This window comes from Carettochelys insculpta, chromosome 6 (genome assembly GCF_033958435.1).
Source record: "Carettochelys insculpta isolate YL-2023 chromosome 6, ASM3395843v1, whole genome shotgun sequence".
In the NCBI taxonomy this organism is placed as follows: domain Eukaryota; kingdom Metazoa; phylum Chordata; order Testudines; family Carettochelyidae; genus Carettochelys; species Carettochelys insculpta.
Window position 1 is genome coordinate 109,245,226 of NC_134142.1, and position 25,671 is coordinate 109,270,896.

Consider the following 25,671-nt stretch of genomic DNA (forward strand, 5'->3'; position numbering starts at 1 on the left):
TCAAGCTCTTATGCCAAGCCCACACTACTGATATATGGACTGTGATAACAGCAGCTTTTGAGACACTGGCATCACCTTACACTTTTTCCAACAACTTTCAGTTTGAAGGACCTTGTTACAGGAGGGTTTGGTTGAGCTGCTGTTAATAAGGTTAATAAGTGTTCCATCATAAGACCTGGCTTTCAGTTGCATAAACTTATACCTTACTTGAATGGCTTGAGCTGAAAGTGTCCATGCTGAGTGTCTGTCTCAGGCTTTTTTTTTTTTTTTTTGCTCAGGGAGGTGTGGGAGGGAGAGTTTTTAGCCAAGTAGTCCAGCCCTTCTCAGCCTGGAATGAAGCCTAAGATTCCTGAGCCTCATCATTCCTATGCTGTCAGCAAACTTCTGTGAAATCTATCCGAAAAGTGCCCTTCCCCACATATCTCATGCAGGTCCACCCAGAGGATGACAAACCACAACTGCTATCATTTACTTATCAAACACCCTCGTGAAAAGAACATTCTTAAGGCTGCAAAATCCAAAAATTGACTAATTAGGAAATGCCAGAAATTATTTGGGCAGCTTGCGCATATTCCTTAAGACATAGTGTTTAATTAGAGTCATTTTTCTACGGACTACCCCCTACCATCTCTGATGAAGAATAGCCCTGCTTAGCTTGTTACAAGCAAGAGATCACAGCACCAGCTGGCATGGCATGGGCTTTTCCATGTGACTGTTTCAGGCAAATATATTAAAGCATGAGTTCAGTAGATTCAGGCATTGCTCCTTTAATCTTCACAACTATTACTAAAACTGGAGTTTCCTCTCAAAGAAGCTTTTTAATGACAAAATCTCCAGGCCCTCACCTTCCTTCCCTTGACTGACATTTGTGCAAATGCCATTTCCACAATTTCCTCATTCAATACAATAGAACCTGGCAGTATAAATGCCTTTGCCATCCTGATCCCAGACAGGGTTGAGCACAACTAAAGCGGGTTTGTGCCATAGGGAGGTATTTCAATGCCTCGCTGAACAATATATAATTTTTGTTGTTCTCCCTGACCGAATTTTTTTCGGTAATTAGCTAATAAAAGAAAAGGTAGCAGTAAAATCAAGCCTATTTACATGACATAGTAGCGTCTCCAATTCCGCATACAGTTTCCTGTCAGTGTCTTATTTGGTACCTTTTGCAAAGAAGATTTGGAACACCCTTGACCTTTTAACAAATGTTATTTCTGAATCCATGAGACCAACGTTTGTTTTCTCTCTTAGTCTCTGGAGCCATGTCTAGACTGTGGGGAACAGTCAGCAAAAGATACACAAATTTTCACATCTTTTGCTGACAGTTCTTTTGGGAGAAGCTTTTCTGACATTTGGCACATCTGTCAAGACATCCCTTCTTCCTCATGGAACGAGGTGTACAGGGATGTTGACAGAAAGCTCCCCACTGGCAGACATCTTCTTAGAGATCTGTAGTCTGGACGCACACTCTGTTGACAGAAGCCTGCAGTCTAGACATAGCCTGGAAATCATTGGTTTCTGATGAATAAGAGTTTAATAGGAAAGAAAAGAAAAGAAAAGAAAAGAAAAAAAGAAAGAAGCATGTACATGCCTTGCCAAATACGATGGAAATTTTTGCGAGGGAGGACTTCAACTTGAATTACACTACATTATAGTTAAAAGAAAAGTCTCTAATCTATCTGATCCAGGAACAGCACCCCCGCCCCCCCCCCCATCAGAGCTTAATAGATAGATGTTCCCTCAAAATGTCTCATTCATATTTGTTTTATAGCCCCAACCTTGTTCATCGAGTGTTAACACACAGCTTTATTCATTCCCCAGTACCTGATCAGAAGAATTGAAAACTGTCTGGATGCCTCTTATTTCTTTCTGATGCCCACCCTACCCCACTCTCCCACCCACCCCTTGTCTGTCACAGGAAAACTGCTCTCATTCACAGAATGAACCAGTTTAAATCTCGGAGCAGTTTAGATTAAACAATGCATTTTCCTCCTCCTAAACATACATTAACATCTAAGCAGCATAAGTGCACACTTCCTAAGCCCACATAATCATTATAGCCTTTTGCTCAGTTTCACACCTTTTACTCAACATGCCTGAGGCCTTTGGATTGGTGGCTGCTGAGACTGGGTTTGAGTTTACAGCAGCAATAAGAATTAGTGAGAAAACAGGGATCTGTCCAACTGATTTTAAAATCACGTTAGTGGTAATCATTTAAGTCCTGTGCTGAAACATTGCCATTGCAAGAAGTATAATTGATTGTTTTAGCAAAGCAAATAGCCCTGACCATAATATTCTGTCTTCAATACCCTGTCCAGCTTTTGCTGGACTCCTTCTCCTCTACCTCATCCACAATGCAGCATACAGAAAAAGAGGAAAGATCAGCAGCTCCACATGACTATAACAGCAATTTGGATGATGGTACAGTATTGCAGAGTGAGTCTGGGAGAGTACAAACCAAACAGCCATGGCTGGAGCCCATTATCTTGGTATTAAGAGATATTCTTGTCACTATGTAAACAATGAGAGACTGAGCTAGTTGACTAGGGCATTGAGCCAAACAGGGAAGACTTATTTGGGAGCTGTGAGTAAGGTTTACTTTTAATGCCCTCTATTCCAGACAATAACATCAGGGTAAGGTGCTACTGTACATTAAACAGACACCCCCTGCTGCGCCATCTTCACCATACAGACAATAAATTAGACTATCAACTAGGAAGAGAGCAAGAAAGAGAAGGAGGGCGAGAGGGGAGCTGACAGGGCCTCATGGCAAGGTGGGAGACGACGGCCGGCTCAGCACTCCCAAAAGGGGCAGGACCTCTGGCAGAAGGGCAAGGCTGGGACAACCACACCCGAGAGTTGATGGGTGTGCACTGCACAGTACCCTGATGGTGATTTAAAGGGACTGGCACTCTGGCCGCTGCCACTGCTGCAACAGCAGCAGCCAGGAGCGCCAGGCCCTATTAAATTGCTGGGCCTCGGGGCAACTGCCCCATTTGCTTCTGCCCTCACCCACCCACATACCTCCAACTGGTGGGCCTGAGGCCTGCAGGAGAGTAGGAGTTAATGCTGAACTGAGAAACAATACCATACAATCTCCTCTTCATCCTCCACACACATGTCCCTTCCCATCTGTGCTGTCCAAAATATAAATGTGTGGCCACTGGACAAGCATAACCCCATGGTGTGAAAGACATGAAATAAAAACCAAATACTTGTCATTCCTACCACTGCAGAGAATCAGTGCACTGCTTGCTGATAGAGGGTATTACAAAAGCACCTAGAACAATGTGTTCTGTCCATGATCAGGGTCCAGGCAATACTGTAATAAAAATACATACCAATTACAACTAGAGCTTAAAACCAGTATCTTCCCTCCCTAAATGTCTGGGTAGCTAGAAACGAACTTATCTACTCAATCCCCTGCTTGACAGGAAGCATAATCTCCCTTTGTGTAACGTACGCAGATACACTAGGTATTCCCCAAAAGAATAAATAACTTGATGTATAGTTCAAACGCAAAATTTAACTATGATATTAGCCACCCTTATTGGCAACATTTTTAAATGACAGGCAATTTATAAGACTAAGTATGTAAATACACTACTCAACTCCAAGATAAGTGTGCTTACAAAAATATTATTATTAACAGAAGCCTTCAGTGTGCATTTATGGATTCATTTTATATTACAAAGTGGAAGACCCAGCTTTATTAATCTCCCTGACTACATTCATACATAAAGTTCACAAGAAGTTCACTTCCCTTAGCTTCTACACAAGGCTTCGATGTCTCACCTGATAAGTTTCATTTTAAAATGCAACCTGTGCTGGTTGAAACTGAAGAAAACAAAGCTCTGTTGCAAAAAGAGGAATTTAAAAAAAATAATTAACAAAAGGAACAATGGTTTCCCACAGAGATTTGTACGCAGAACTCTGGTTTCAACCTTACATAACTGACCTACACGAAGAACGAATAGTATTTCTTTCAAATTACAGGAGTATAATGCAACAGGTGTAAAGTATAAATTCTGAGAGAGAAACAGCTGATCTTGAAGAACAAGATAAGTTAGCAATTGAGATTTATTATGAATGTAAACCATTAGAACTGGGATTCAGGATCATGAGTGGAACAGAAAGTAAGTATAGGTCTCAGCTTTAAATATTATATCTATTGAAATGCAAAACAAAAGAAGAAGTCCAGTAGCACTTCAAAGACTAACAAAATAATTTATTAGGTGATGAGCTTTCATGGGACAGACCCATCTCTTCAGACTATAGCCATACCAGAACAGTTCCCTCCCAATTTGTAGAGTTCTAGTATGGCTATGGTCTGAAGAAGTGGGTCTGTCCCATGACAGCTCATCACCTAATAAATTATTGTATTAGTCTTTAAAGTGCTACTGGACTGTTTTTTTGTTTTGATATACTATAGACTAACATGGCTATCTCTCTGTTACTACTGAAATGAAGTGGAGCCCAGTGATAGCATTTTTGTTTTAAATAAAGAAACATAGTACAGTGCCAATTGTATTATGTATTGTATAATTCTGTATTATTATTGCAGTTCTGTTAAAGTTACACCAATCCCAATCTGTACTAATCTTTAATCTGTCAGAATTTGCCTTACACCTTTCTGATAAACAATAATAAAAACAAAAATATAGATATGTAGATGGAGTTCTTTTGGGGAAAAAAACCGGTTTTCAAAAGATTACTTCTTTCTAATTTGGTTCAGGAACAAAGCATCTTTCAAAAACTGGGAGGGAGGGGGGCTTCGAAGGAACCCCATCTACACAGTGGTTTTTTCCTGAAAAAAAATCCACTTCCAGAAACACAGTTGCATGAGATTTTGTAAATTTGAGCTTCATTTGCATTTTGATTGGCTGTATTTGCATGCCCCTTCTGAAAGGGAAGGGCCATGTAGTCGCAGCTCTTATGTTTCCCATCTCCGAGAACCAACACGGCTACAACAACATGACCAATAACAGAAAATTTTGGCATACCAAGAGAAAAACCTTCATTCCTGAGCACCTTTTGCCTCCCATCACCATGTCTCCAGAGAAAAGCTGTGTTTGCTGGCAAAAATGAAAATAAATTTGACACTTTGCACATACTCTCAGAGCAAAACTGACTTCTTTCATATTGATCTTCTAGGGCATAGGTATTTCAGTCAATGTTTTTTTTGTTTGTTTTTGTTTCTTATATTTTGGGGTGAGGTTATGATTTCTTACATTTAAAAAAGTATGAATGGTTTACTGTTTATGATTTTGGCTTTCCTTCTTAACAGAAAAATGTTCCAGTGTTAAGGAACTGACTTCAAAACACAAAATCCAAAGATACTAAGAATGAAGTCCAGAATACAATCTCTCTCTTCCTCCTGTGATTTACAAACCCAGATTCACACTTCTAGAATACAGACATATTTGTCAAGAGCATAGTGGGAAGTATATGCTCTGCATACGCATGAGAAAAAAACAAATGGATGGATTTATTCTTTGAAAATGTGTTTTTACAAAATGTGTGGGATACACAGACCAGCATTACTGAAATATACTTAGAAGCACAAATTTTAATATTGGGCTGGGTTGTGCTTACTTGCCTTTCTCCATAGTACTGTGTGGGGAAAAAAAAAAAACAGCTTTAATAATTCATTATTTAAAATGTTTGACCCACTATGTAATAAGAATACTTTATCTGCCATTGTTTCTTATATTTTGTGCATACCCCGCCCCCGCCGCCACACATACACACTGCAATGAAAAATTAGCAAACTGCAAATCTGCCTGGCACAATTTTGAAACTAGCCTCTTGGTTCATGTTGGCTGACCAACCTGTGTCTGTGTAAGCATTTTAGATTTTAAACAAACTATGTCACAATCATGATATTAAACCTGAAGTATATAAGCTCTGCTCCCCCTGCTGGGAGAAGGCAGCATGAGGCAGGATTCAGAAAAATAAAAATAAAAAAAACAACCTTTACTTCCAAAGGGAAGCAAAGGGCATTTGCTGGGGAGGCAGTATGCCCATTGCCTTCTGATAGCCATGCACATTGAATTGTTAGCGCCACTGCCTCTCATCAATCCACCTGAGCAGTTCTTTTGGAGCAGGTGATGCTAATTGGGGGCCAATGCTCTTGCCAAGCATTTGCATGCTCAGTGTTATGAAAAATATATAAAGCTTTCTGTGCATTCTAATTCCAGTCCTAAAACAGAACTGTAGAATCTTAATCTACCTGAATGCCCCTCAAAGCTGCCACCTAGCAAATACAGTACTTACAAGCCACCTGCAAAATTCTATTTGAAAAATAAAGGCCAGATCCACAGCATATATCAGCATGGCTCCATTAGAGTCAATGGACCGACAACAATCTATATCTGCTGATGATCTGGCCATAAGGTTTAAATTGAGGAAGCTCAGGCTTCTTTTTTCAATTGTATAATTACAAAAGTGTCAAATGGTTCTTGCCCCCACTCTTTTTGAAAAAAAAAAAAAAAGAACTGCAGAATTGCTCCATTTTTCAACAAGGACAGAACTGACATAGCCCACCTGCCATTTAAATCCCTGGATATAAGTTTAGAATGTGAAATGGACAAGCATATAAAACAATAATATGAATGTCACTGGCATGTCTTCTGTTGCTGATGACACACCTGGCCATGACTTCGTCTCTTCACATGCATCATTGGCACAGGTAGCATTAAGGTAAAACACCTAAAGTTTTATATGACAATAGCACAGATTTTCAAAAGGTATTTGGGGAGCCTCAATTTTGGGCATGCACTCAGTTAGCTCCATGGATGAAAGATTCTGGATTTAGTTTATAATACTACTTATAACTTCATTCTTTATGTCAAACAATTACTTTGGGGAGAGGGATAGCTCAGTGGTTTCTATATTGGCCTGCTAAATCCAGGATTGTGAGCTCACTCCTTGAGGAGGCCATTTAGGGGTTTCGGGCAAATAGATAAAAATAAATCATCAGGGATGCTGCTTGGTCTTGCCAAGAGGGCAGGGGACTGGACTTGATGACCTCCCGAGGTCCCTTCCAGTGCTAGGAGATGTATGTTTGATTACCAAAATTGAAAAATCTTACCTGTATCACTAGAACTGACTTGGATTCTGCTCTTATGCCAAAGATGCCAATTCATATAGAACCAGCCTGATCAGACAGAGAAACCTCTGCATTATGCAGCTTTCAAAAGTGGTTTTATGACACACTAATGTTCATTTGCCTTCAGTCATTGGATCATTTTTTTACCTAAATAAACTGACCCAAGACATCCATAACACTTCTTCTGGATCTTATTACTTGGATGCAATATTGCAAATTGCTCAAAGGCTATGTAAGCCCTTTATAACATGGAGATTAAAAAGCATTAATTTTTCATGTATACATTTGTAAGCTGCTGATGAACAACAGCATTGATCTGCCACGGTGTTGGTTCAGGACTGGCACATTGTTCCACTGTTCATTGTAAAAGGACATTATGGACATCATATGTAATTCAGCACCTCAACTCAGCTGCAGCACCTCAGCACAAGCATACTCCAGAACTCACCTTCTCTCCTGACTGCAAACACCAGAAGTAATGGCACCATTATAAGCTTGAAGGAACGCAGTGAAGGACTGTCTCCACAATAGATTTTGGCCAGGTAAAATTACAGTGGCCACTAAAACATAACCGTCATCTATCTTCCTCTAGCAGAGCTGCAGCAGCAGAATAAATGAATTGCCTAAGTGAAGGGGATGGTGAAGGAAATAATATACTGTAACTAAATAGTTAAAAATTAATTATTTAAAATCCTGATTTGCATCAAAAGAGTGAACTATTTAAGATGTTACCTACGTTATCTCTTCCTCTATCAATAAGATGAAACAAAAACTGTAATTTGTGTCAACCATAAGGGGAATGCCTGGTTATGAAAGTCACTTGATGCTACGTTCTTATTCTAATGAATATGTAAGGCACCTTGAAGTTCTTGGGGGTTTTTTTGTTTTTGGTTTTTTTTTTCTTCAAGTCCACTCTGACACAGCTAGTGGGAGGCTTTGGATTTCTTATACACAATCCAGAATGAGATATGCAGGGGTTAAAATTTGATGTTTAATGCTAATTGTACCAACTAGAAAACCATAAGTCAAGCGTTGCAATACTTCAGAATTAAAGAAATTCATTAAGCTTCCTACCAATCTGTGGGTTCTGTGACTGGAGGAAAAGGCCATACAAAGTGAAGAGGTGAGCTAACGTGACAGATTTTCAATACCGCTGCTCTTACAGTTAATTTCAGTCATTAAAAAGATGCTTGATGCAATCTTTAAAAGGTATTGAGGCACCAGTTGTACCACCCTTGTTTGGTTTGAACCAGTTTCTGATGCCCTTACCCACAGGGATATATTTCTCCTCCTTCCCCTGCGGGCCATGAGTCAATTAACTGTCCCACAGATTTCAGTGGGACTACTGGCAAAGTAGGGCACTATTCTATTTGCAAAAGAGTAACTGAATCAGACCCAGAATAATTGTTCAGATAAGCATTAGGAGACCAATTAAGCTGTCTTGTGAAGAACAAAATTTATTTCCTCTGGTAACAAAGCTGGAAGGAGGAGTTCTCAACAGGACATGCCTTGCTCACCAAGAACAGTAATGAATGAATGGAACATGCATAGGTCAAGCACATTCATTAAAAATAGATACAGGGCAGACCAGATAAGATGATCTACATTTACTTGACTAGGTAGATTTTGTCTGTAAAACCTAAAATGCAAGCAGTGCAGACTCTGTGCCAGACCTACAGTGGCGCTCCTATGCACCTGACTCAGAAAAGTACATTTTTACTCTGACACAGGGAGAGTAGCAACAAACTACCTGCATAACCTGGGGTGTGCAATTTACCACGGATTGCTTTGTAAATGAGTCTGCCCGGAGTCTAAAGGCAGGTCGGCTCAGCGCAGCTTGTCCCTTCCAAGAACAGTCAGACCCTTCCACAACTGACTATAATCAGTGTCAAAGCGCAGGAAGCAGGCAGCCCCTGCCCCGCTTCTCCCCCCGAGTGGTGCCCATTACGGCAGCAGCTTTTGGCCCCCGGCAGCTGTCAGGGCAGGGCGCCAGAGGGCCAGCTGCAGGAGGTGGGGTGACAGCCCCCGCAGGGCACTGCCAGCCGCGGTGCCCCCCACCCTGCGAAGCGCCCCCTACTCACACGGTGAAGTGATACACGAAGCACTTCCAGCCGCTGGGTCTCTCGAGGAAGTTGTAGACCCTGCCCTGGATGTTGGTCCTGCTCAGCAGCGGCCGGCGGATGCTGTAGATGGAGACCCGAGGGTCCAGGCTGATGGGCGGCTGAGGGCAGTCCGTGCTCACCACCCCCATCTCGCTCTTGAAGGGCGCCTCGCCCCGCTCCGGGTCCCGCTCCAGGTCTGCCAGCTGGCCGGCCTCCCGCTGCCTCTGCTCCTGGGCCGGGGCCATGGGGGCGTAGTGAGCATTAGAGGTGCTCTCCGCCAGCTCCAGGGCGGGGAGCTTCTTGCCGGGAGTCATGCTGCCTTTCCGGGACGCAGGCAGGCGCCCCAAGCTCCAGCGCCGCTTCTCCGGCGTGGGGGAGGAGGAGGTCATGGCCAGCGGGAAGGAGGCGCTGGGGGCAGCGTGGCAGGGCGGGAGGCAGCCCCGGGGCGGGAAGGACGGACGGACACACAGCCCACTGCCGGGGACTCTCGCACGCTCCCTCCCCCCGCTCCCGGAGCGCCTCGCCTCGCCTGGCCCGGCCCACCCCGGGGGACGGCCCCGCAGGGAAAGGTACTAGGTCCCCGCCTCCCTGCCCGGCCCTTGGCCCCAGCTCCTACCTCGGGCCTCCTGGCGGGTGGGCGGACTCACTTGGGGCTTGTGGGCTCCCCTCACAGAACATCCCCGCTGTCGGGCTGGGGCTGGGGCTGGGGCTGAGCGTGCCCCACCGCGCAGCACCGCTTGAGGGGGCCGCGCTGGCTGGGCGGGAGCAGCGCTGGGCCATACCTGTGCAATACCCATCGCTGGGAAGGGAAGGAGGCGCCCCTCTTCCTAGGGGCAGCGGGGGGGGGGAGGTAAATGGGTTACAGGTGGGCTCACAGACGGGCAGTTTTCTGTGGGGTCTCACGTGTGTCCTTGTTTCACCCACGCAGGGGAGAACCGGCCTTTTCCAGCCGCTGCACAGGTGACTGACATCTTTGTGGATATTGGCACCTATGTCTTCTCTGTGGAGTAAAGCAGCTCTGGAGGAGAGGACCACAGTGCCATGGCTCACTAGCCTGCCAGTGAGGGAAGAAAGCAACTGTGTCCTTTCAAAGGCTGCAGTAAGGTGAAAGTAAGAGAAGGGTCTGTCTCAAGAATCACCTCATTGCAGGGCTACATACATAGGGTGCTGACACAGGAGAAAGGCTGTGTCTGGAGGCACCAGGTACTCTACTTGAGCTCTAGATGGAGCTAATAATTTATGTCACACTTGGGTGCTAAATTGTTTTTATCATCTTAACTTCACCGATACTCCATTCATCCATATTATACACCTGTTGCATTGTATCTGGCATGCAGGTTATGAGTAGGGCTTAGCTGAACATCTTCCCCAGAAGATTATTCCACTGGAAAAGATGATTGGTCAAAATCAAAATGTTTTATGAAGACGGGGTTCCTGCCCATTTGCCCACTTGCCTCCCAACTCTTCAGCAGCCCAACCTGATGGGCAGACGAAGAGAACTGAGAGTCTAGAAGCTTTGAGAATGCCAGCTCCACAGATCTCAAGGTGTCAGCTTTTCAGCAGAACAAAAAAGCAGTCATGTAGCACTTTAAAGAGTAACAAAATAATTTATTAGGTGATGAGTTTTTGTGGGACAGACCCCCAACTCAAACCACTGCAATGCATCATTAAAGACCTACAACCTATCCTAAATCATGATGCCACACTCCAGAAGCCCCTACGTGACAGGCCAGTTCTCTCCTATAGACAATCTCCTAACCTTATGAGGCTTCTCACTAGCAAGCACAGGCTATACCACAATACTACTAATCTTGGAACTTTTCCTTGCTACAAGCCCCGTTGCCATCTTTGTCCACATATCTGTTCTGGAGATACCATCACTAGACCTAACCACGTTAATTACAGAATCATGGGCACATTTTCCTGTTCTTCAACTAATGCCATACATGCCATCATGTGCCAACAATGCCCACACACATTGTACGTAGGAAAAACTGCAAACACTCTTTGCCAAAAAATGAATGGACATAGAGCAGACATCAAAAATCTCCAAATACACAAACCTGTCAGCACTTTAATGGAATGGACCACTCTGTTAAAGACCTGAGAGTTTGTGTTCTGCAGAAAAGAGATTTTAGCAACCATCTACAGAGAGAATGTTAGGAACTAACATTGCTATTCAAATTTGATACACTAACAGGTGGTTTGAACAGGGACAGCAATTACCTGACCCATTGTAAGGACTCTTTCACATACTTTGATGTTTGACCTAACACTTACTTCCCCACCTTTCACAACCCTCCCTCTGCTCTTCAGATTTGCCAACAATGATAACAATTTTTCTGATTTGTCAACCTCGATAACAATTTTTGGACCTCTGTGCTTTCTATATTGAGTCTGTTCTGGTAAGGCTATAGATCTGAAGAAGTGGGTCTGTCCCACAAAAGCTCATCACCTAATAAATTATTTTGTTAGTCTTTAAAGTGCTACATGACTGCTTTTTCGTTTTGATAGAATACAGACTAACACTATCTCTCTGTTACTGTTCAGCTTTTCAGCAGGACAGGCTCCCAAAGTCTACTGCTCCAGGGCAGCCCCCTAGGCAGACTACCCCTAAGCCAAAGATCCCAGGGAGCGCAGGGTCAATGGCTGCAGTGAAAAGGGAATTACCTTTCTCCACACAGCTCTCACTGTGAGGTTACTGGTGCAGGGACTGTCTTGTTATTTCTCTGCAATAGCGCCTTTCATAATAGGGCCCTGGTTTTTCATTGCGGTTTCCAAGTGCTATCATGATATAAATAAATGATCAATAGGTGTTTGAACTAGCGAGTTTTGCCCCTCAGCTCTCATAGCACAGGTGACTCTCTCATCACCACTTTTAATATATATTTGCTTCCGTGGGGCCCACCTACTATATTTGTCAGCCAATACTGTCAGATTATACAAGAGCTGGGCATAGTTTTTCTGTCTAGTGTTTTAATTAAAGACTTACTTTATTGTAACAAACTGTTTCATGCCACAGATACACAAGCTTATGCTGCAGCAATTAGCTAACAATTTCTATTCCCAGACCTAAGGGGAAGATTATCTTTGATCTGGAGAGCTCTCTTTTTTTCCTTCTGGCTCAGAATAGAATAGAACTAGTTAACAAGTGTAGCTGGGCAGAGGTCATGGGTGATACTTGCACTTAAACAAAAATGTAACAGAGAGGAAGCCATGCTAGTCTATACACTATCAAAACAAAAAGCAGTCAAGTAGCACTTTAAAGACTAGCAAAATAGTTTAAACTATTTTGCTAATCTTTAAAGTGCTACTTGACTGCTTTTTGTTTTAAACAAAAATGTTGTGGTAAGACAAGGGCTATATAAAGTCAAACCAAAAGAGCCTTACTAATTGCAGCTTTATTCAAAAGAGACAAAACTAAGGAGGGAGGCTGGGCCAGATACTCAGGTGGTAGCACAGTTTTGTGATCTAGCCCATTGTCTATTAAATGAAGAACAGCAAAACATGGGTCTTATGAACAGTAAAGACTAAATATGTGTTTAAAAAATAAGTTGTCGGTAATTGTCAGGAGAGAAAACAAATATGATTAGCAAGTCATCTTAACAAAATGACATAAGAGAAGAGGGAGGTCTGCCTTCCACCTATTCAACAGGCAGCTAGATTGTGCCTATTTGGCACTGATCTATTTTGGGAGTGGTAGGAAGTCACTCTCTGTCAAGAGCTTTGTTTGCCACGTAAGAGAATCTCCATGCTGCAGTATGGTGCAGCATACTTTTCCTGTACTGAGCCAGCTCCACACGGATGTTGGTAGTCATGGCCATGCTTCCTCACTGTCCCCTTTGTGGTCTCTTGTGCTCCTGGACTTGATGGGAAAGAATAGACCTTGTGCTTCCCCCAAGTGCACCAGCTGTAATTATGCCTGGTTCTTGTGTGTTGGTTGCAAAGAGGAAAAGAATACATCTCCAAGCCTTATGCACCTATACAAGGGCCATGAAAAATCTACTCTTTATTATAAACAATTATATGATTTAATAAGATTTTGGTATCTGATCTAGTCAGAATGATAATTTGCTTTTTGAATTAGCCAGTGGTAGTGCTGATAATACAAAGAGAAAGGTTATCGATTTCAGTAGAAGTGGAATGGTGCCTTCTTTCAGGCCAGCAGTACCAATTTCCTGGGCTCAGAATCGGCAGAGAGTTTAATAACAGCTGATGGTGGTGTGGCTGGCAGCTAGCAAGACAATTAGTGTGATTCTTTGGACCTGATTGCGAGCGTTCCATAACCATATTTATGTTAGATGAGCAGTTACGCAGACAAGTAGGGTACTCACAAACTAACTGTATTTTGCCAGTCTCTTTTGTTACAGGGTTACTTAAGCTTAGGGTGAAAAATGACAAACAATTCAATTACTATCTCCATTGTTTGAGTCCTACCACATTGGGGCTCTGGTCCTTGATTATGGCTCAAAGGCCCAATGATGATATTAATAAAGTTTTGATATAGAAAAGTTAAGTTGTTTGTTTTTTTTAAAAAAAGTAGGACATTTCTGTAAAAGCAAGTAATATCTTTCTGGGTATTACAGTAACCTATTCCAGGAGATGTACAGATAAGAAGATTGAAAAATCAAGCAAAATAAAGAACAAAGATGCCTGAAAAGTTAACTTTAAATTTGATTAGAATGTTCTTTGTAACCTGAGTCATTGTTTTAAGGATAATGTGACATGGTTTTGTAGTTACTTACTTGAAAAATGTGAGAGCAAAAGAAATGGTAGGAATTCCAAGACAGGTTTTAGATTTAGAGAATGGAGAAACTTTTACATAACTCAAATAAATTACTCCCACAACAAGGCATAAGATGGAGTCATCCTGTTTAAAGAAATTTAAAGAAATGTATAGGTTAAATAAATAAGAGGAATATATTTGTACTTAAGTATCCATAAACAAATACAGGAAGGTGAACTAAATCAGAAGAGTTAAAAGTGATACTAAATGATGGGAAGAGTATGACATAGTGACATAACTGAAAGCTAGGGGGATGATTCTCTCAAATGAAATGTCAAACTGAGTTCTTAGCACCTGGATCCAGGGACTAATTACTTTAATTATAATGCAGAAGAGTCATCAAGTACCTTCTATTTCATTACAGCATACAACATTTTCTAATAGAAACGGTTACATAATATGTATGCAACAGTTCCAGTTTCTGTTCATTACAAGTTACCTTGCCTCTCTATTAATTGATGGGTACATTTTGTTTCTGTTTAACAAAGGACAAAAATAATTTAATCAGAAGAAAACAAAAACTCTCCAGAGCACTGTGTAGAGAGAAGAACTAGGAACAGAAAGAAGAGGGGAAGAGTGTAAAAAAATGTTTCCTAAGTGAGGCAGCAATTCTTTGATACTGAAAATAGTAGTGAAATGGTAAGGAGAATACAGGGAATTTAAAATTAAGGAGGAACTGTAATACAGTCAATGTTGTCACTGCTGCTCAGTAGTAATTACGATTCACAATCTATGAATGGCACAGTAAATATTTAAGAATCAGAAGAGAGAGGTTAATGGCCCTATTATTAACTTATTTTACAACAATGTACGATGTTATACTTTGCTTCTGGAGGAAGATGGTACATTTGGAACTGGATTTTAAAAATGATCGGCGTTGGCCTATCTCTATTCCTATTGAAGAGTATGGCAGAATTCCCAGCCTCACTGACATTGATAGGAGCAGTGTTAGTCCACCATTCAGCACACTTTAAAAATTACACCCTGAGTCTATGATAGATCACAAGTTTTTGTCCCTCCTTGTCTGTCTGCGGTACTATATTTGCTCAAGAACTCCTCTTAAACCATAAGAGCTACAGCAACAACATTTGCTATGTAGCTTCCTCTTACCATTACTTAAACAAAGGGTCAGGATTTTGTTGTACCCGGAAAGTGGGAAGTGCCTGAAATCCCAGGTTTTTCCAGAACATGGAAAGGGAGGGCCACCGACAGGAGGGACAACATACTTCAGACTCACCACTGGTGACAGTGAGTGCAGGGAACAGCAGTACTGCAGAATGACCACTGGAGGCAGCCACAGCAAGTAAGCAGTAGCTGGGTGAGGGGGCTCTTGACCCTGCCTGCCTCCAGATGGATTAGTACCCTCCCAGGCTCCACAGGGGAAGCCCTGCTGCTCTCCCCACAACACCCACGATGAGCTCCCCGACATGCAGGAGCCAGGAAACCTGTCACTGCCCCACCTAACCTCACGCCGGTGCTGGACACAAGAGCCTCCACACACACGCGCGTACGCACACACACATGCACACCTGCTGCTCTGATTCCTGCCCCGCCACTCTGTCTCGACGTGGGGGAAAGAGCAGCAGCCACAAGCCTGGCCCTAGCCTCTCCCTGCCACTGTAGCCGGGGCCTGGGGAAAAGAGACAGGGCCTGACCTCCTCATCCTGCCTTCCCTGAGCACAGGCCAAGACTGGGTCCAGCACTGCAGCTCAGCCCCATCCTCCCTGCCTCACTTGGCCTAGTCACCCCAGCTCACCCTGGCTTCCCCCTGCCAGTGCTGCAGCTGAGCCCATCCCAGCTCACTCTAGGAGAGCCACAACCCCCCTGCTCTACCCCCAGAACTCAGCCAGGCCCTGCACTGCGGCTTGGCTGTCAGGAGCCCCTCTTTTCTTCCCTCTTCCCCAGTGCTCATGCACAGGCCAAGGAAAGCAGCCCAGACCTGCCCCACCCCATTAGCCCTGGGGCCACTCTGTCCTGGCCCCAGCCCCTTGCCCTCTTGCATCTAAGGCCAGGGCCAGGAGCTGAGACCTGACCCAACCCTGCCCCCCTGGGACTGGCAGGGTGCTGGGAATCACAGTCCAAACAAGTCTCCCAAACCAGGGACGGGGGGCAGGAGTTGGGGCCCAAACCAGGAACCGCCCCCCTCCACAAGAACAGGCCGGGGGCTGGGATCTGCAGCCTGACTCAGTCTCCCAACCTGGGGACAGGTGAGAGGAGCTGGGAGCCATGGCCAAAACCACCTCCCACCTCAGGACAGACAGGATGGGAGCCATGTCCTAAACCAAAAAGCCATCCTCCAAGGGCAGGCATGGGGGGACATGATCTGTGGCCTGACCTGTCCCTCTCCCCTGGAGGGCAGGCAGAGGGCAGAGCTGGGAGCAGAATAAAAAAGTTTCCATTAAGGACAACACCCGGTATATCTGCTAGTACTATTATACAGCATAAAAATGCTGAGACACAGCTTTCATTATTACTGGACATTTATAAGACAGAGTTGGTGCACAGAGTTACAGAAGAGGAACACAGTGAAATTTTTGTGTAGTTAATTCCTTGCATCCAGTAGAATCCTACAGAGTGAAAGCATATGGTTGCTGCGTGTGTCTTGGAAACCAGAACACTTACACTAGCAATTACAGACTTCTGTGTCAAAATTTTTTTTAACATAACCAAGTTTAACTTTGATATCTGCATTTGCACTGTTGCTGCTAAGAGTGTTTCCGTTTTCTTCTCTCTTTTTTTTTTTTTCTTTTGTGCTACTTCCTGCTACATGAAAACTTCTGTGCAGCTGGGATGGTGGGGGTGGGGAGAGAAGTTTTTTTTTTATGTAAACAAAACTTCACATGGAGAAACAGCAAAATATGTTTTAACAACAACTCACTTGACATCAGTGCTAGTGCATAACTAAATTCACTGTGGAGTTCCTAGGTTAATCATTCTGTAAGAAGTCTGTTTAAAAAGCTAACCAAAGAAATAGGTAACTGGCTCAGTAAAGAACTGAGCAGCAGGGCCATCATTTGGGTTTACAGAGCCCTATATATATTATGAAATATCTTTGTTACTACTATATATATATATAGGGCTCTGTAAACCCTAATACTCTGTTAAAGTGGTGCCCCTATGTCTGACAGCAGCCAGGAGAGGGAGGAGGAAGGGTGATTTTTAGACATATGATTTTATAATCTTCAGCAACAAACCATTGAAATATTTTGAAAATAAATTTAAACTCAGGTCCTCTAAACTAACACAGTAAATTCAGAAACTGACAGTATATACCCGATGTTGGCAAATGCTTATTAAATATCTTCGTTACTACTTGAATGGTTCTTTCACAAGTCTGATGTTCTGCTAATAGATCTGGCAGTCTTTTTCATCTTTAAGTTGAGTAGATCCACTCTGGAGGAAGTAGAGCACCAGAACAAGGATAGGAAAAGGCAGTGGATAGACATGAAGACCCAGTGGTGTCCCACATTTTTGGGTGCCCTGTGCTGCTGCATATTCTGCATATGGGTAAGGATGGCCCTTCTGAGTAGTATTACCCTTATTAGCATTGAAATAAAGAATATTTCAGACACTTTCCTACATATTCATAGTTTTGCTAGCTCTTGCAATATTCATTGTTTTCATTATACCCTCAACTCCTAGAGGTATTTAATTGCATGGAAATCTTATCTTTCACTTAAAAAAGGAAAAAAATAGTTTCTAGGCTTCACAGTTGCAAAGTAAAGCTTGAAAACAAGACTTTAAAGGATCAAAGACCAAACAGAAAAAAAAAAAGAACTCTAAATCTGTTTTATTGGCTGTTTTAAAATCTTATCAATTTTAAATCAATACCATGGTTTTTGATGGGTTGATCTTCAATGCTTCAGGTGGCCAAAAGGGTATACATGGTGCTACTAGGAATTTTCAGTGCCCATGTGAATGAATTAGACACCTTCTTAAATTATAAACAAGTCAAAAATCTGCCCTCATTCCACACTACTGGATCAAATGCTGAGTTTTTTTAAAGCGATGCACAAGAGTGAATGACCCAAATCCATTAAAATTAAGTAGGACTGAGTTGCCTGATCCCCTACATAATTTAGAATTTGTTGCATGCTTCATTGCATCTTAAACTGTGCAGTACCTGAGAGCCTCAGGAGTGTAGTGCATCACAAATACAATTATTACAATACATTTCTTTTAGTTATTCAGCATCAGGGTGAACTATTTTAGCTGAGGCTTGGTGTACACTAGAAAGTTTTGCCAGCATAGCTATGGAAGTTAGCCTTGCCGCCCCTAACTTAAAAAAAACCTCAAAACAACAACCAACCTAAGAGCTCTACCGGCACAGTCCCTTTGTAGACAGTTATACTGGCAAAACAAAAAACAGAAAAAAAACCTTTTTGCTAGCGCATCTTATTCTGCTCAGGGAGCTAGTTTAATCTACAGAGAGGTAAAAGAGAGCTTTTGCTGATACAAACTGTATTCCCCAAGAAGGAAAGTGGAGGTGGATGTTGCTGGTACAGCTCTATCATTAAACCCTGGAAATGCAGCGAAGACCTAAATTCGATACTGAAGAGGAGTTCAGGAATTGGGGTTTTATTAGGCTGTTTTTTTGTGGGGAGGGGATTCATAACTTAGCCCAGAGGTCCTGCTTTTACCTGGTGTTTCAGCTATCATAGTTCAGACTCAGCCTTTAATGTCAGCCAGTACTTCCGTGGTACATTGTGATCACCTCCTACACATGGAAGGCCTGCATCATCATCACTCTGAAGATGACAAAGAAAGCCTCGATTTACATCAGTTGAATTTACTCTGGTTTCAGTAAGGCATAACCGCTAGCTGTGCATACTATGGCTTCCCTCATACAGGCATGAGATTTGTACTAGTGCAACAATACTCACTCATGGCTGAATCAGAGTGGTCACATACAGATAAGACCTTGTATGTTTCTCACCTTTAGGTTCAATACCAGCAATTTTAAGAACAGATTTCATTGGTATCTGTTCCATTCAATAACCCAGTAACTTACTTTACTGTTCTTGGAATATTATTATTTGAGCTCCCTGCTACTGTTTCAGAATTTTAGGTGGAAATTTCTGCAGAAATTTTGAATATGCCTAACTTTAAGCATGAAAGTTGTCCCACTGACTTCTCGTTGAAGTCAGTGGAATGATTTGTATGCTTACGTGTATGCTGAACTGCATGTATTTGATGGATCAGGACTTTATTTTGTTATACAAGGTTGAAAAAGGAGGTTAAGGGAATGCCTGCTTCTTTCTTCCTTGTTGACACACTTGGTCTTGATTTCAGGCATTGCTGCCAGCTATTGCTGTAACTTCACCCATGTAAATTCCTAGTTTAGACCAGGAAACCAGTATTAATTGACATTTATGGCAGCATGCTTTAAACCAGTACCAAGTATTTGGCTCCGCTGGAACAAAATAGTGGCTTTGTCCATTTAGACTAAAGTTTTGGTTCTTCATTGTTTCACAGGTGGCTCAGAGCACATCTCAGTTCACTTTTTACTTTTCAGCCAGTTTATTGTAACTAGATTTTCCTGGTCTATGCTAAGTGACAGCAACATCACACTACTAGTATTTTACTTATGTTATTGTCAGGGGAAAATGACTCACATTACAGCAATCACTATGGCTATGTTAGATTGCAGGGTTTTGTCGGCAGACGTTTGTATCTGAAGAGAGATCTCTCAACAAAACTTCTGTTGACAGAGGGCATCCAGACACCAAGATGCATCAAAAGGGGAATCCACTCTGTTAACAGAGCGGCCAGACAGCCTGGCTGCTGTCTCAACAAAACTGCCACCCAGAACCACATCAGCCAGGGTTGATGGTCACCCGTTCCTTCTGGGAGCTGGTGCCGGAGCGCTGCAGAGACAGGTGCTTAAAGAGACCCCCCCTCCCAGACAGTCGTTCCCTGATCCTGCTGTGGGCTGACCTACCCACTCCAAGTGCCTTCTGTGCTTGCCCTGCTTTTGAGGGCAACAGCCAGTTCCAGGGTGCCATGCCATCACAGCTGCCCCTGGGATTGCGATGGCCCCATACAGACATGCTGCAGCTGGGGCTGAACTCTCTGGCAGCTGTCTTCCTGTTCCTCACTGCGGGCAAACCCAAGAGCACCTTCAGGAATAGTGCCCTGGCTGCAGGTCTTGCACACTCTCACCCTCCCTCGCCACCTCCTGGTTCACAGGCAGCTCTGGAGGCACCACACCAGTTCAGGTTGGTGGGATCATCTGGTCATGGAGCAGTGGGACAACCAGCAGTGGCTGCAAAACTTCTGCTTGTGGAAGGCCACCTTCTTGGAGCTCTGTGCCTGGCTCACCTCTGCCCTCCACAGACATGACACCCAGCTCCAGCCAGCCATCCCTGTGGAGAATCAGGTTGCAATCACCCTTTGAAAGCTCATCACCACCCAACAGCTACCAGTTGCTGGGCAACCAGTTTGGTGTGGGGAAATTCACCACTGGGGCTCTCCTCATGGAGGTTATTCACTCTTGGAAAGTGGTCTCCAGACAGGGAGGGGTGCCACACCAAAGGGGGGTCCTCAGGAAGTGTGGCTGGGTTGGGGGGGAAGCCCCATCCCTGGGGACTAGGCAGTTCTGTCCTCACACAGCCCTCCTGTTGAGGGGCAGCCTCATGGCGGGGAGGGCTCCCAGGGAGCTTGCGGGTAAAGATGGGAAGGGGCTATGGACACCCCCGCCCCAAGGGCCCAGGTACTCCCTCCCTCAGTCCCTGTCATGTGTGTTTGATCACCTCCCTCTGCAGGTTGTAAGGGCCATCAACATGATCCTGCTCTAGAGGGTCATCCGTCTGGGAGACCTTGACCAGGCCATGGCCAGATTCACTGGCCTGGGGTTCCCAAACTGTGTGAGGGCCATCGATGGGACCCACATCCCGATCCATGCCCCAGAGCATCATGTAGCCAAGTACATTGACCAAAAGGGCCTGGCTACTTCTCCATGGTGCTGCAGGGCCTGGTCAGCCACAGTGGACAGTTCACAGACATTTACGTCAGATGGGCAGGCTGGCACACGACATTCACGTGATCCACAACTCCAGCCTGTGCTAGAGGCTGGAGGTGGGCACATTCATCCCCCTCCATGAGCTGGTGGTTGGAGACATGGAGATGCCACTCTGCATCATGGGGGAGACTGCCTATCCCTACATGCCATTGCTGATGAAGCCCTATATCAGCCAGCTGGACCCCAGCTGGGAACTATTCAAATACCCACCTGAACTGCATCAGGATGCAGGCTGAGTGTGCCTTTGGCTGCCTCCAGGTTGTGGAGTTGAAGATGTTCCTCCCGGGGTTTGGGGTGGTCACCAGCCACAAGGGGCATGCCTATGAACAGCCAAGCATAGCTGACATCCACCAGGCCCATCAGGCTGGGCTGCAGATCTGGGAGGCCCTAAGGGACAGCCTTTCACATGGATCCCAGTAACCCTCCACAGGGTCCCCCCAGCAGGGACCTCAGGCCCACAGCCCTACCCCCATGATCCCTCCCTTTGATAGACGCACACATGGTGAACAATTAACTGCCTTTTACTGATCAAAAAAGTGTGCAAAACAAATATAGGGCAATTCCAAAGTATTTACAAAGAAGTGATGTACGACCATCACTATTTACAGCCGGGGGAGCCTTAGGACAGGGAGTGGGCGGCCTCAGAACTTGGACAAGGGGGGCAGGGAACCATGAACCCGAGTGGGAGCGGGACTCTGAGCAGTGTTGGCCTCAGGATCCCCTCCTGTTGTGGGTTCAGGTCCTTGCAGGGCTGGGACTGGGGGAGGTACAGATGGGGAGGGGCTGCAGCAAGGTCTGGGTGGGCAGGGGGAGCAGTGGGCTCTGGGGAGCAACCATAGCCATCATTCAGAGGAGCAGGCAGGTCCAGGGTGCCATGTGGGAGGGCAGGCGAGAGTAGGGACAGCATGTCCCACCAGACACTGGTAACAGCATCACAGCGGGACATTGACTGGTTCCAGTCCCACAACCACCACTCCACATCCTCCCTGAGGTGGCGCTCCATCATCCTATCAGTGTCATGGAGGACCAAAATGTGCTGCCACGTCAGGTCTTTGTGCACCCTCTGTCAATTCCTCTGGCTGCAGGGGTGGCCTGGTGGCATTGTGGGGGTGGCCCAGCCTTTGGGCAAGGCAGGTCCAGATGTATGGAACACGAAGAGGAGTGATGATGTCTGTCGTGCAACGTACCCCTTAAAGCCATGTACCCTTCCATGAGCAGCAACCAAGACCCCCCAGGCCATGGGATGGGGATGTCCCAGGAGCAAAACCACCTGTGGCCTGCACAACAGGCCCTATGGCACAGGGACTCCAGGGTGCCTCCAGGACTACGGTGACCACTGCAGCTCCCCCGCCCCTCCACTCAATGGGCTAGCGATCAAGGGGGGTGTCCAGCCACAGAGGAGTTCCTTCATAGGTGGTGGGGGAGCTGGGAGTAGCCTAGCCCTCCCTGGGGCCCAGTATCTCATCTGTGGCTTGCATCACTGCCCATGGGAGCAGGTGCTGCCTTGCACCTGTGGGCATGCCCGTGTGCCAGATGCCACACTCCTGTGTGTCTGAGGTCAGGCTGGTGCCCTTGTGACTAGCCTGCTTCCAGCCGTGGCAGGTTCTGGGATACCCCTCCCCCTCCCGGCTCCCCTCAGCCTCCTGTGAGCCTGGCAGCAGGATGCTGACCATGCCCAGGGGCTGTCTGCTGAGTCCGTGTGGTGCCCACTAGCGCTGCACATGGTTCCACATGCTGGGACTGCAGCAAGAGGTCCTGCCCGAGCCCCCCGAGTGACACTTGCAGAACACCCTGTCTGTGCCCACTTCCCGAGCCCTGGGATGTGCGACTCATGGGTCACTCATGGGAGGGAGCCTTGCCGAGCTCAAAGGACGCCTGGGAGGTAGCCTGGCTGTCAGGGACCAAGTCCAGCACCAGGACAAGGCTGCTGGCCTCGGAATCCAGCTCCTGTGGGGTTGGGCCTCTGCTGCTTCCTCCTCCGCTGCTGGCTCCTGCTCCACTGTGTGGGGGGAGCTCCAATCCCGTGTCGAGGCTCAGGCAAAGGGGTGAAGTGTACCCCCTGGATCCGATTCAGCTCCCGGTAGTCAGGGTAGGAGGAGGGTTCTGCCCTGGCCCAGCCCGCGGTGTCCTAGGCCCAGACATATCTCTGCCAGAACGCTTTAACTTTGGCCCTAACGTGCTCCTGGGTACAGCAAGGGTGGCCCTATTCACCTAGGGTTTCGGGCATGTGGCCATAGAGTTTGACATTGTGACACCTGGCACAGGGGTCCTGGAGGGTTTCCTCCTTGGCCCAGAGATCCAGGAGGGCCTCAATCTCTGGGCCAGTTCAGGATGGGGCCCATCTCTTGGAGCCCCAGGGAGGATTGTGGGACCCCTGAAGCTGCTCCCGTTAGGGCCCAGGGAGGTCTCAGGAGTGGTGTGGAGGGCTGGCATTCTGCCATGTGTCTGCTGCCAGCCAAGGTAGGGCTGTGAGGGACTGCAGCTTGCTGCCTGGCTGCTCCCATGCTCTCAGCTTCCTGCCATGGGGTTCCCCAGGCTCCCTGCAGCTTTAAGAATGGCTGGAGGCAGGAACCATAGAGCACTGACTGATTGATGTGGACAGGGTGTCCAGTGGGACACCTGTGTGGCATCCTGGAAGCCTTTTCTATTGACAGAAGGCCCCACAGAATGTCTAGACCTGTGTTTTGACAACAGATCCCTCTCGACAGCAGTGCTTTTCCTTGTGGCGAGTGGGGTATGGCTGTTGACAAAAGTACTCTGTTCTGTCAATTTACCGTCGACAAAACACCCTTCGTAATCTGGATGCTCTGCAAGTTTTGTCAACAAGAGGTCTGTTTTGTCAACAAAACCCTTCAGTCTAGGTACAGCCTATGGCACGGATGTTATGACTAGCAGACCCAGTTATAGACACAAGGTAATTACTTGACCTGGCACATATTTATGTGCACTCTATACATAATAAAACAAGGATGAGCCGTCAGTTCCTTTTACTAGCCCTCATGGGCCTATTCTATGCTGCTACTATTTTACTCACTCCTCCCACAAGTACAGCTCTAATGTTATGAGCACTAATGGAAACAAGGCACCACCAGTCAAAAGAATTTTAACCACTCAATAATCTAAACGGCTCTGAGTACAACCAGCAATAAAGAACAGCACTGGGAATATTAGGGTCAAATGGCCAATGTAGGCCACCGTTTTTGAGCATGTTATTATGGCTGGCCCTTAACTCTGGAAATACAGTAATGGAATGCTGATATGCAAACAGCCCATACCTGCCTGTTCTGAAATTTCACCTTCTTGTGACTGCTTAAAGGTCTAACAGTATAAGAGAGTTCCTGATATAACTGAGCAAAGTGTGAGTAGACCAAGTATGTGCTCAGTGCTCAAAGTTCATATTAATTGCTCACCAGACTCATAAATAGAACAAAATGTCAGAAATGCATAGACTAAGTATGCATTTAAATGCATTAATGAATTTAACAGGAACTTAGAGGCAGAATATGTACAATTTAAGGAATTTCAATTGGTCTGAGCAAATACCATTTTTGCTAGCAGTCTATTTTGTCTTCAGATATAGATATGAGGTTGGGACTATGATCAGTAGAGATAAGTAGCTCTGTTACAGGAAATAAAGAGGAAAGTATTATTTAGCACAGTATCTAGTGCACAGTAGCTAGAATTTATAAACTTTATTAATTGGTATATAAATGTGACTACACATGCATAAAAACAATAACACAACATTTCAACATTTTTAATAAAATGGATGAGCCTGAGACCCAGTAGCCAATCATGCTGCACCCCCCCTTACAAACTTTCATGCCCCCCAAGGGGGTCTGCCCCCCACGTTGCAAGTCCCCAATTTAGCACATTCCAGGGATGTTCAATAAAACCTGACTTTAGAGGCTGTGTGGGTAAACAACAACAAAACTGCCCTGCTACGATTATCAGTTTTTTAAAAGCTTCATGGTTTTGGGCTGCTCTTGTTCCTACATCTCCGGTGTTTCCTACCTAAAATATGTGGAGCACACATCCACTTTTAAATACTTTTTCTTTCCTGCTACTAGCTCTTACTCTTTGATTCTTCACGGGCCAAGAGGTATTGCAGCACGCATGCCAGTATTTTTTTGCAGGAATTCTAGGCTCACAAAATGTACAGAATTTAGGCCGTAAAGCACAGACCCAACAAACCATTTAAACATATGAGTATTCTCATTAGCTCCCAGTACTTCAAGTTAAATATATGCCAAAGAGCTTCATTACACTGGAGCCTAACTTTTTGTGATGAAAAGTATTTTAATTTTTGCCATTTGCCCTGTTGGCTTAATTCCCTCACTAACAGAGTAATTAATGCTTCAGTTCCCTGACAGAATGGCTGAAACTGTTATCAATAGGGAAATGCCACAAACAAGCTGATACCCATTCAAACTTTTGATCAAGTGAGTCTTGCAAATATCTCCACAAATACATCTATTCTTAGAAATGAAAATTCATGTGTACAAATGTTAATAGAAAAGCCATGCTAAAGGCTGTGAATGCCACCCAGGTGGCTTTCCGCGTTGTGTTCAACAAAGGGTCACAAATGGTGCCTATATTATTTACTCAGAACAAGTTGCTGGTGTTATCAGAGTGACTGAGAGCTTTTATC

General features: G+C 45.0%; 1 protein-coding gene across 3 annotated transcripts in view; it reads right to left on the reverse strand.

Annotated features, from left to right (window-relative positions):
* Window positions 1-9,721, reverse strand: part of KCNQ1 (potassium voltage-gated channel subfamily Q member 1) — a 598,641-nt gene extending 588,920 nt beyond the window's left edge. For all 3 annotated transcript variants that reach the window (XM_074997802.1, XM_074997801.1, XM_074997800.1), the window contains exon 1: window positions 9,193-9,721. In XM_074997802.1, the coding sequence (XP_074853903.1) occupies window positions 9,193-9,602 (410 nt within the window). In that variant the 5' untranslated portion in view covers window positions 9,603-9,721. The remainder of the gene's footprint in view (window positions 1-9,192) is intronic.
* Between the last annotated feature and the right edge of the window lie 15,950 nt (window positions 9,722-25,671).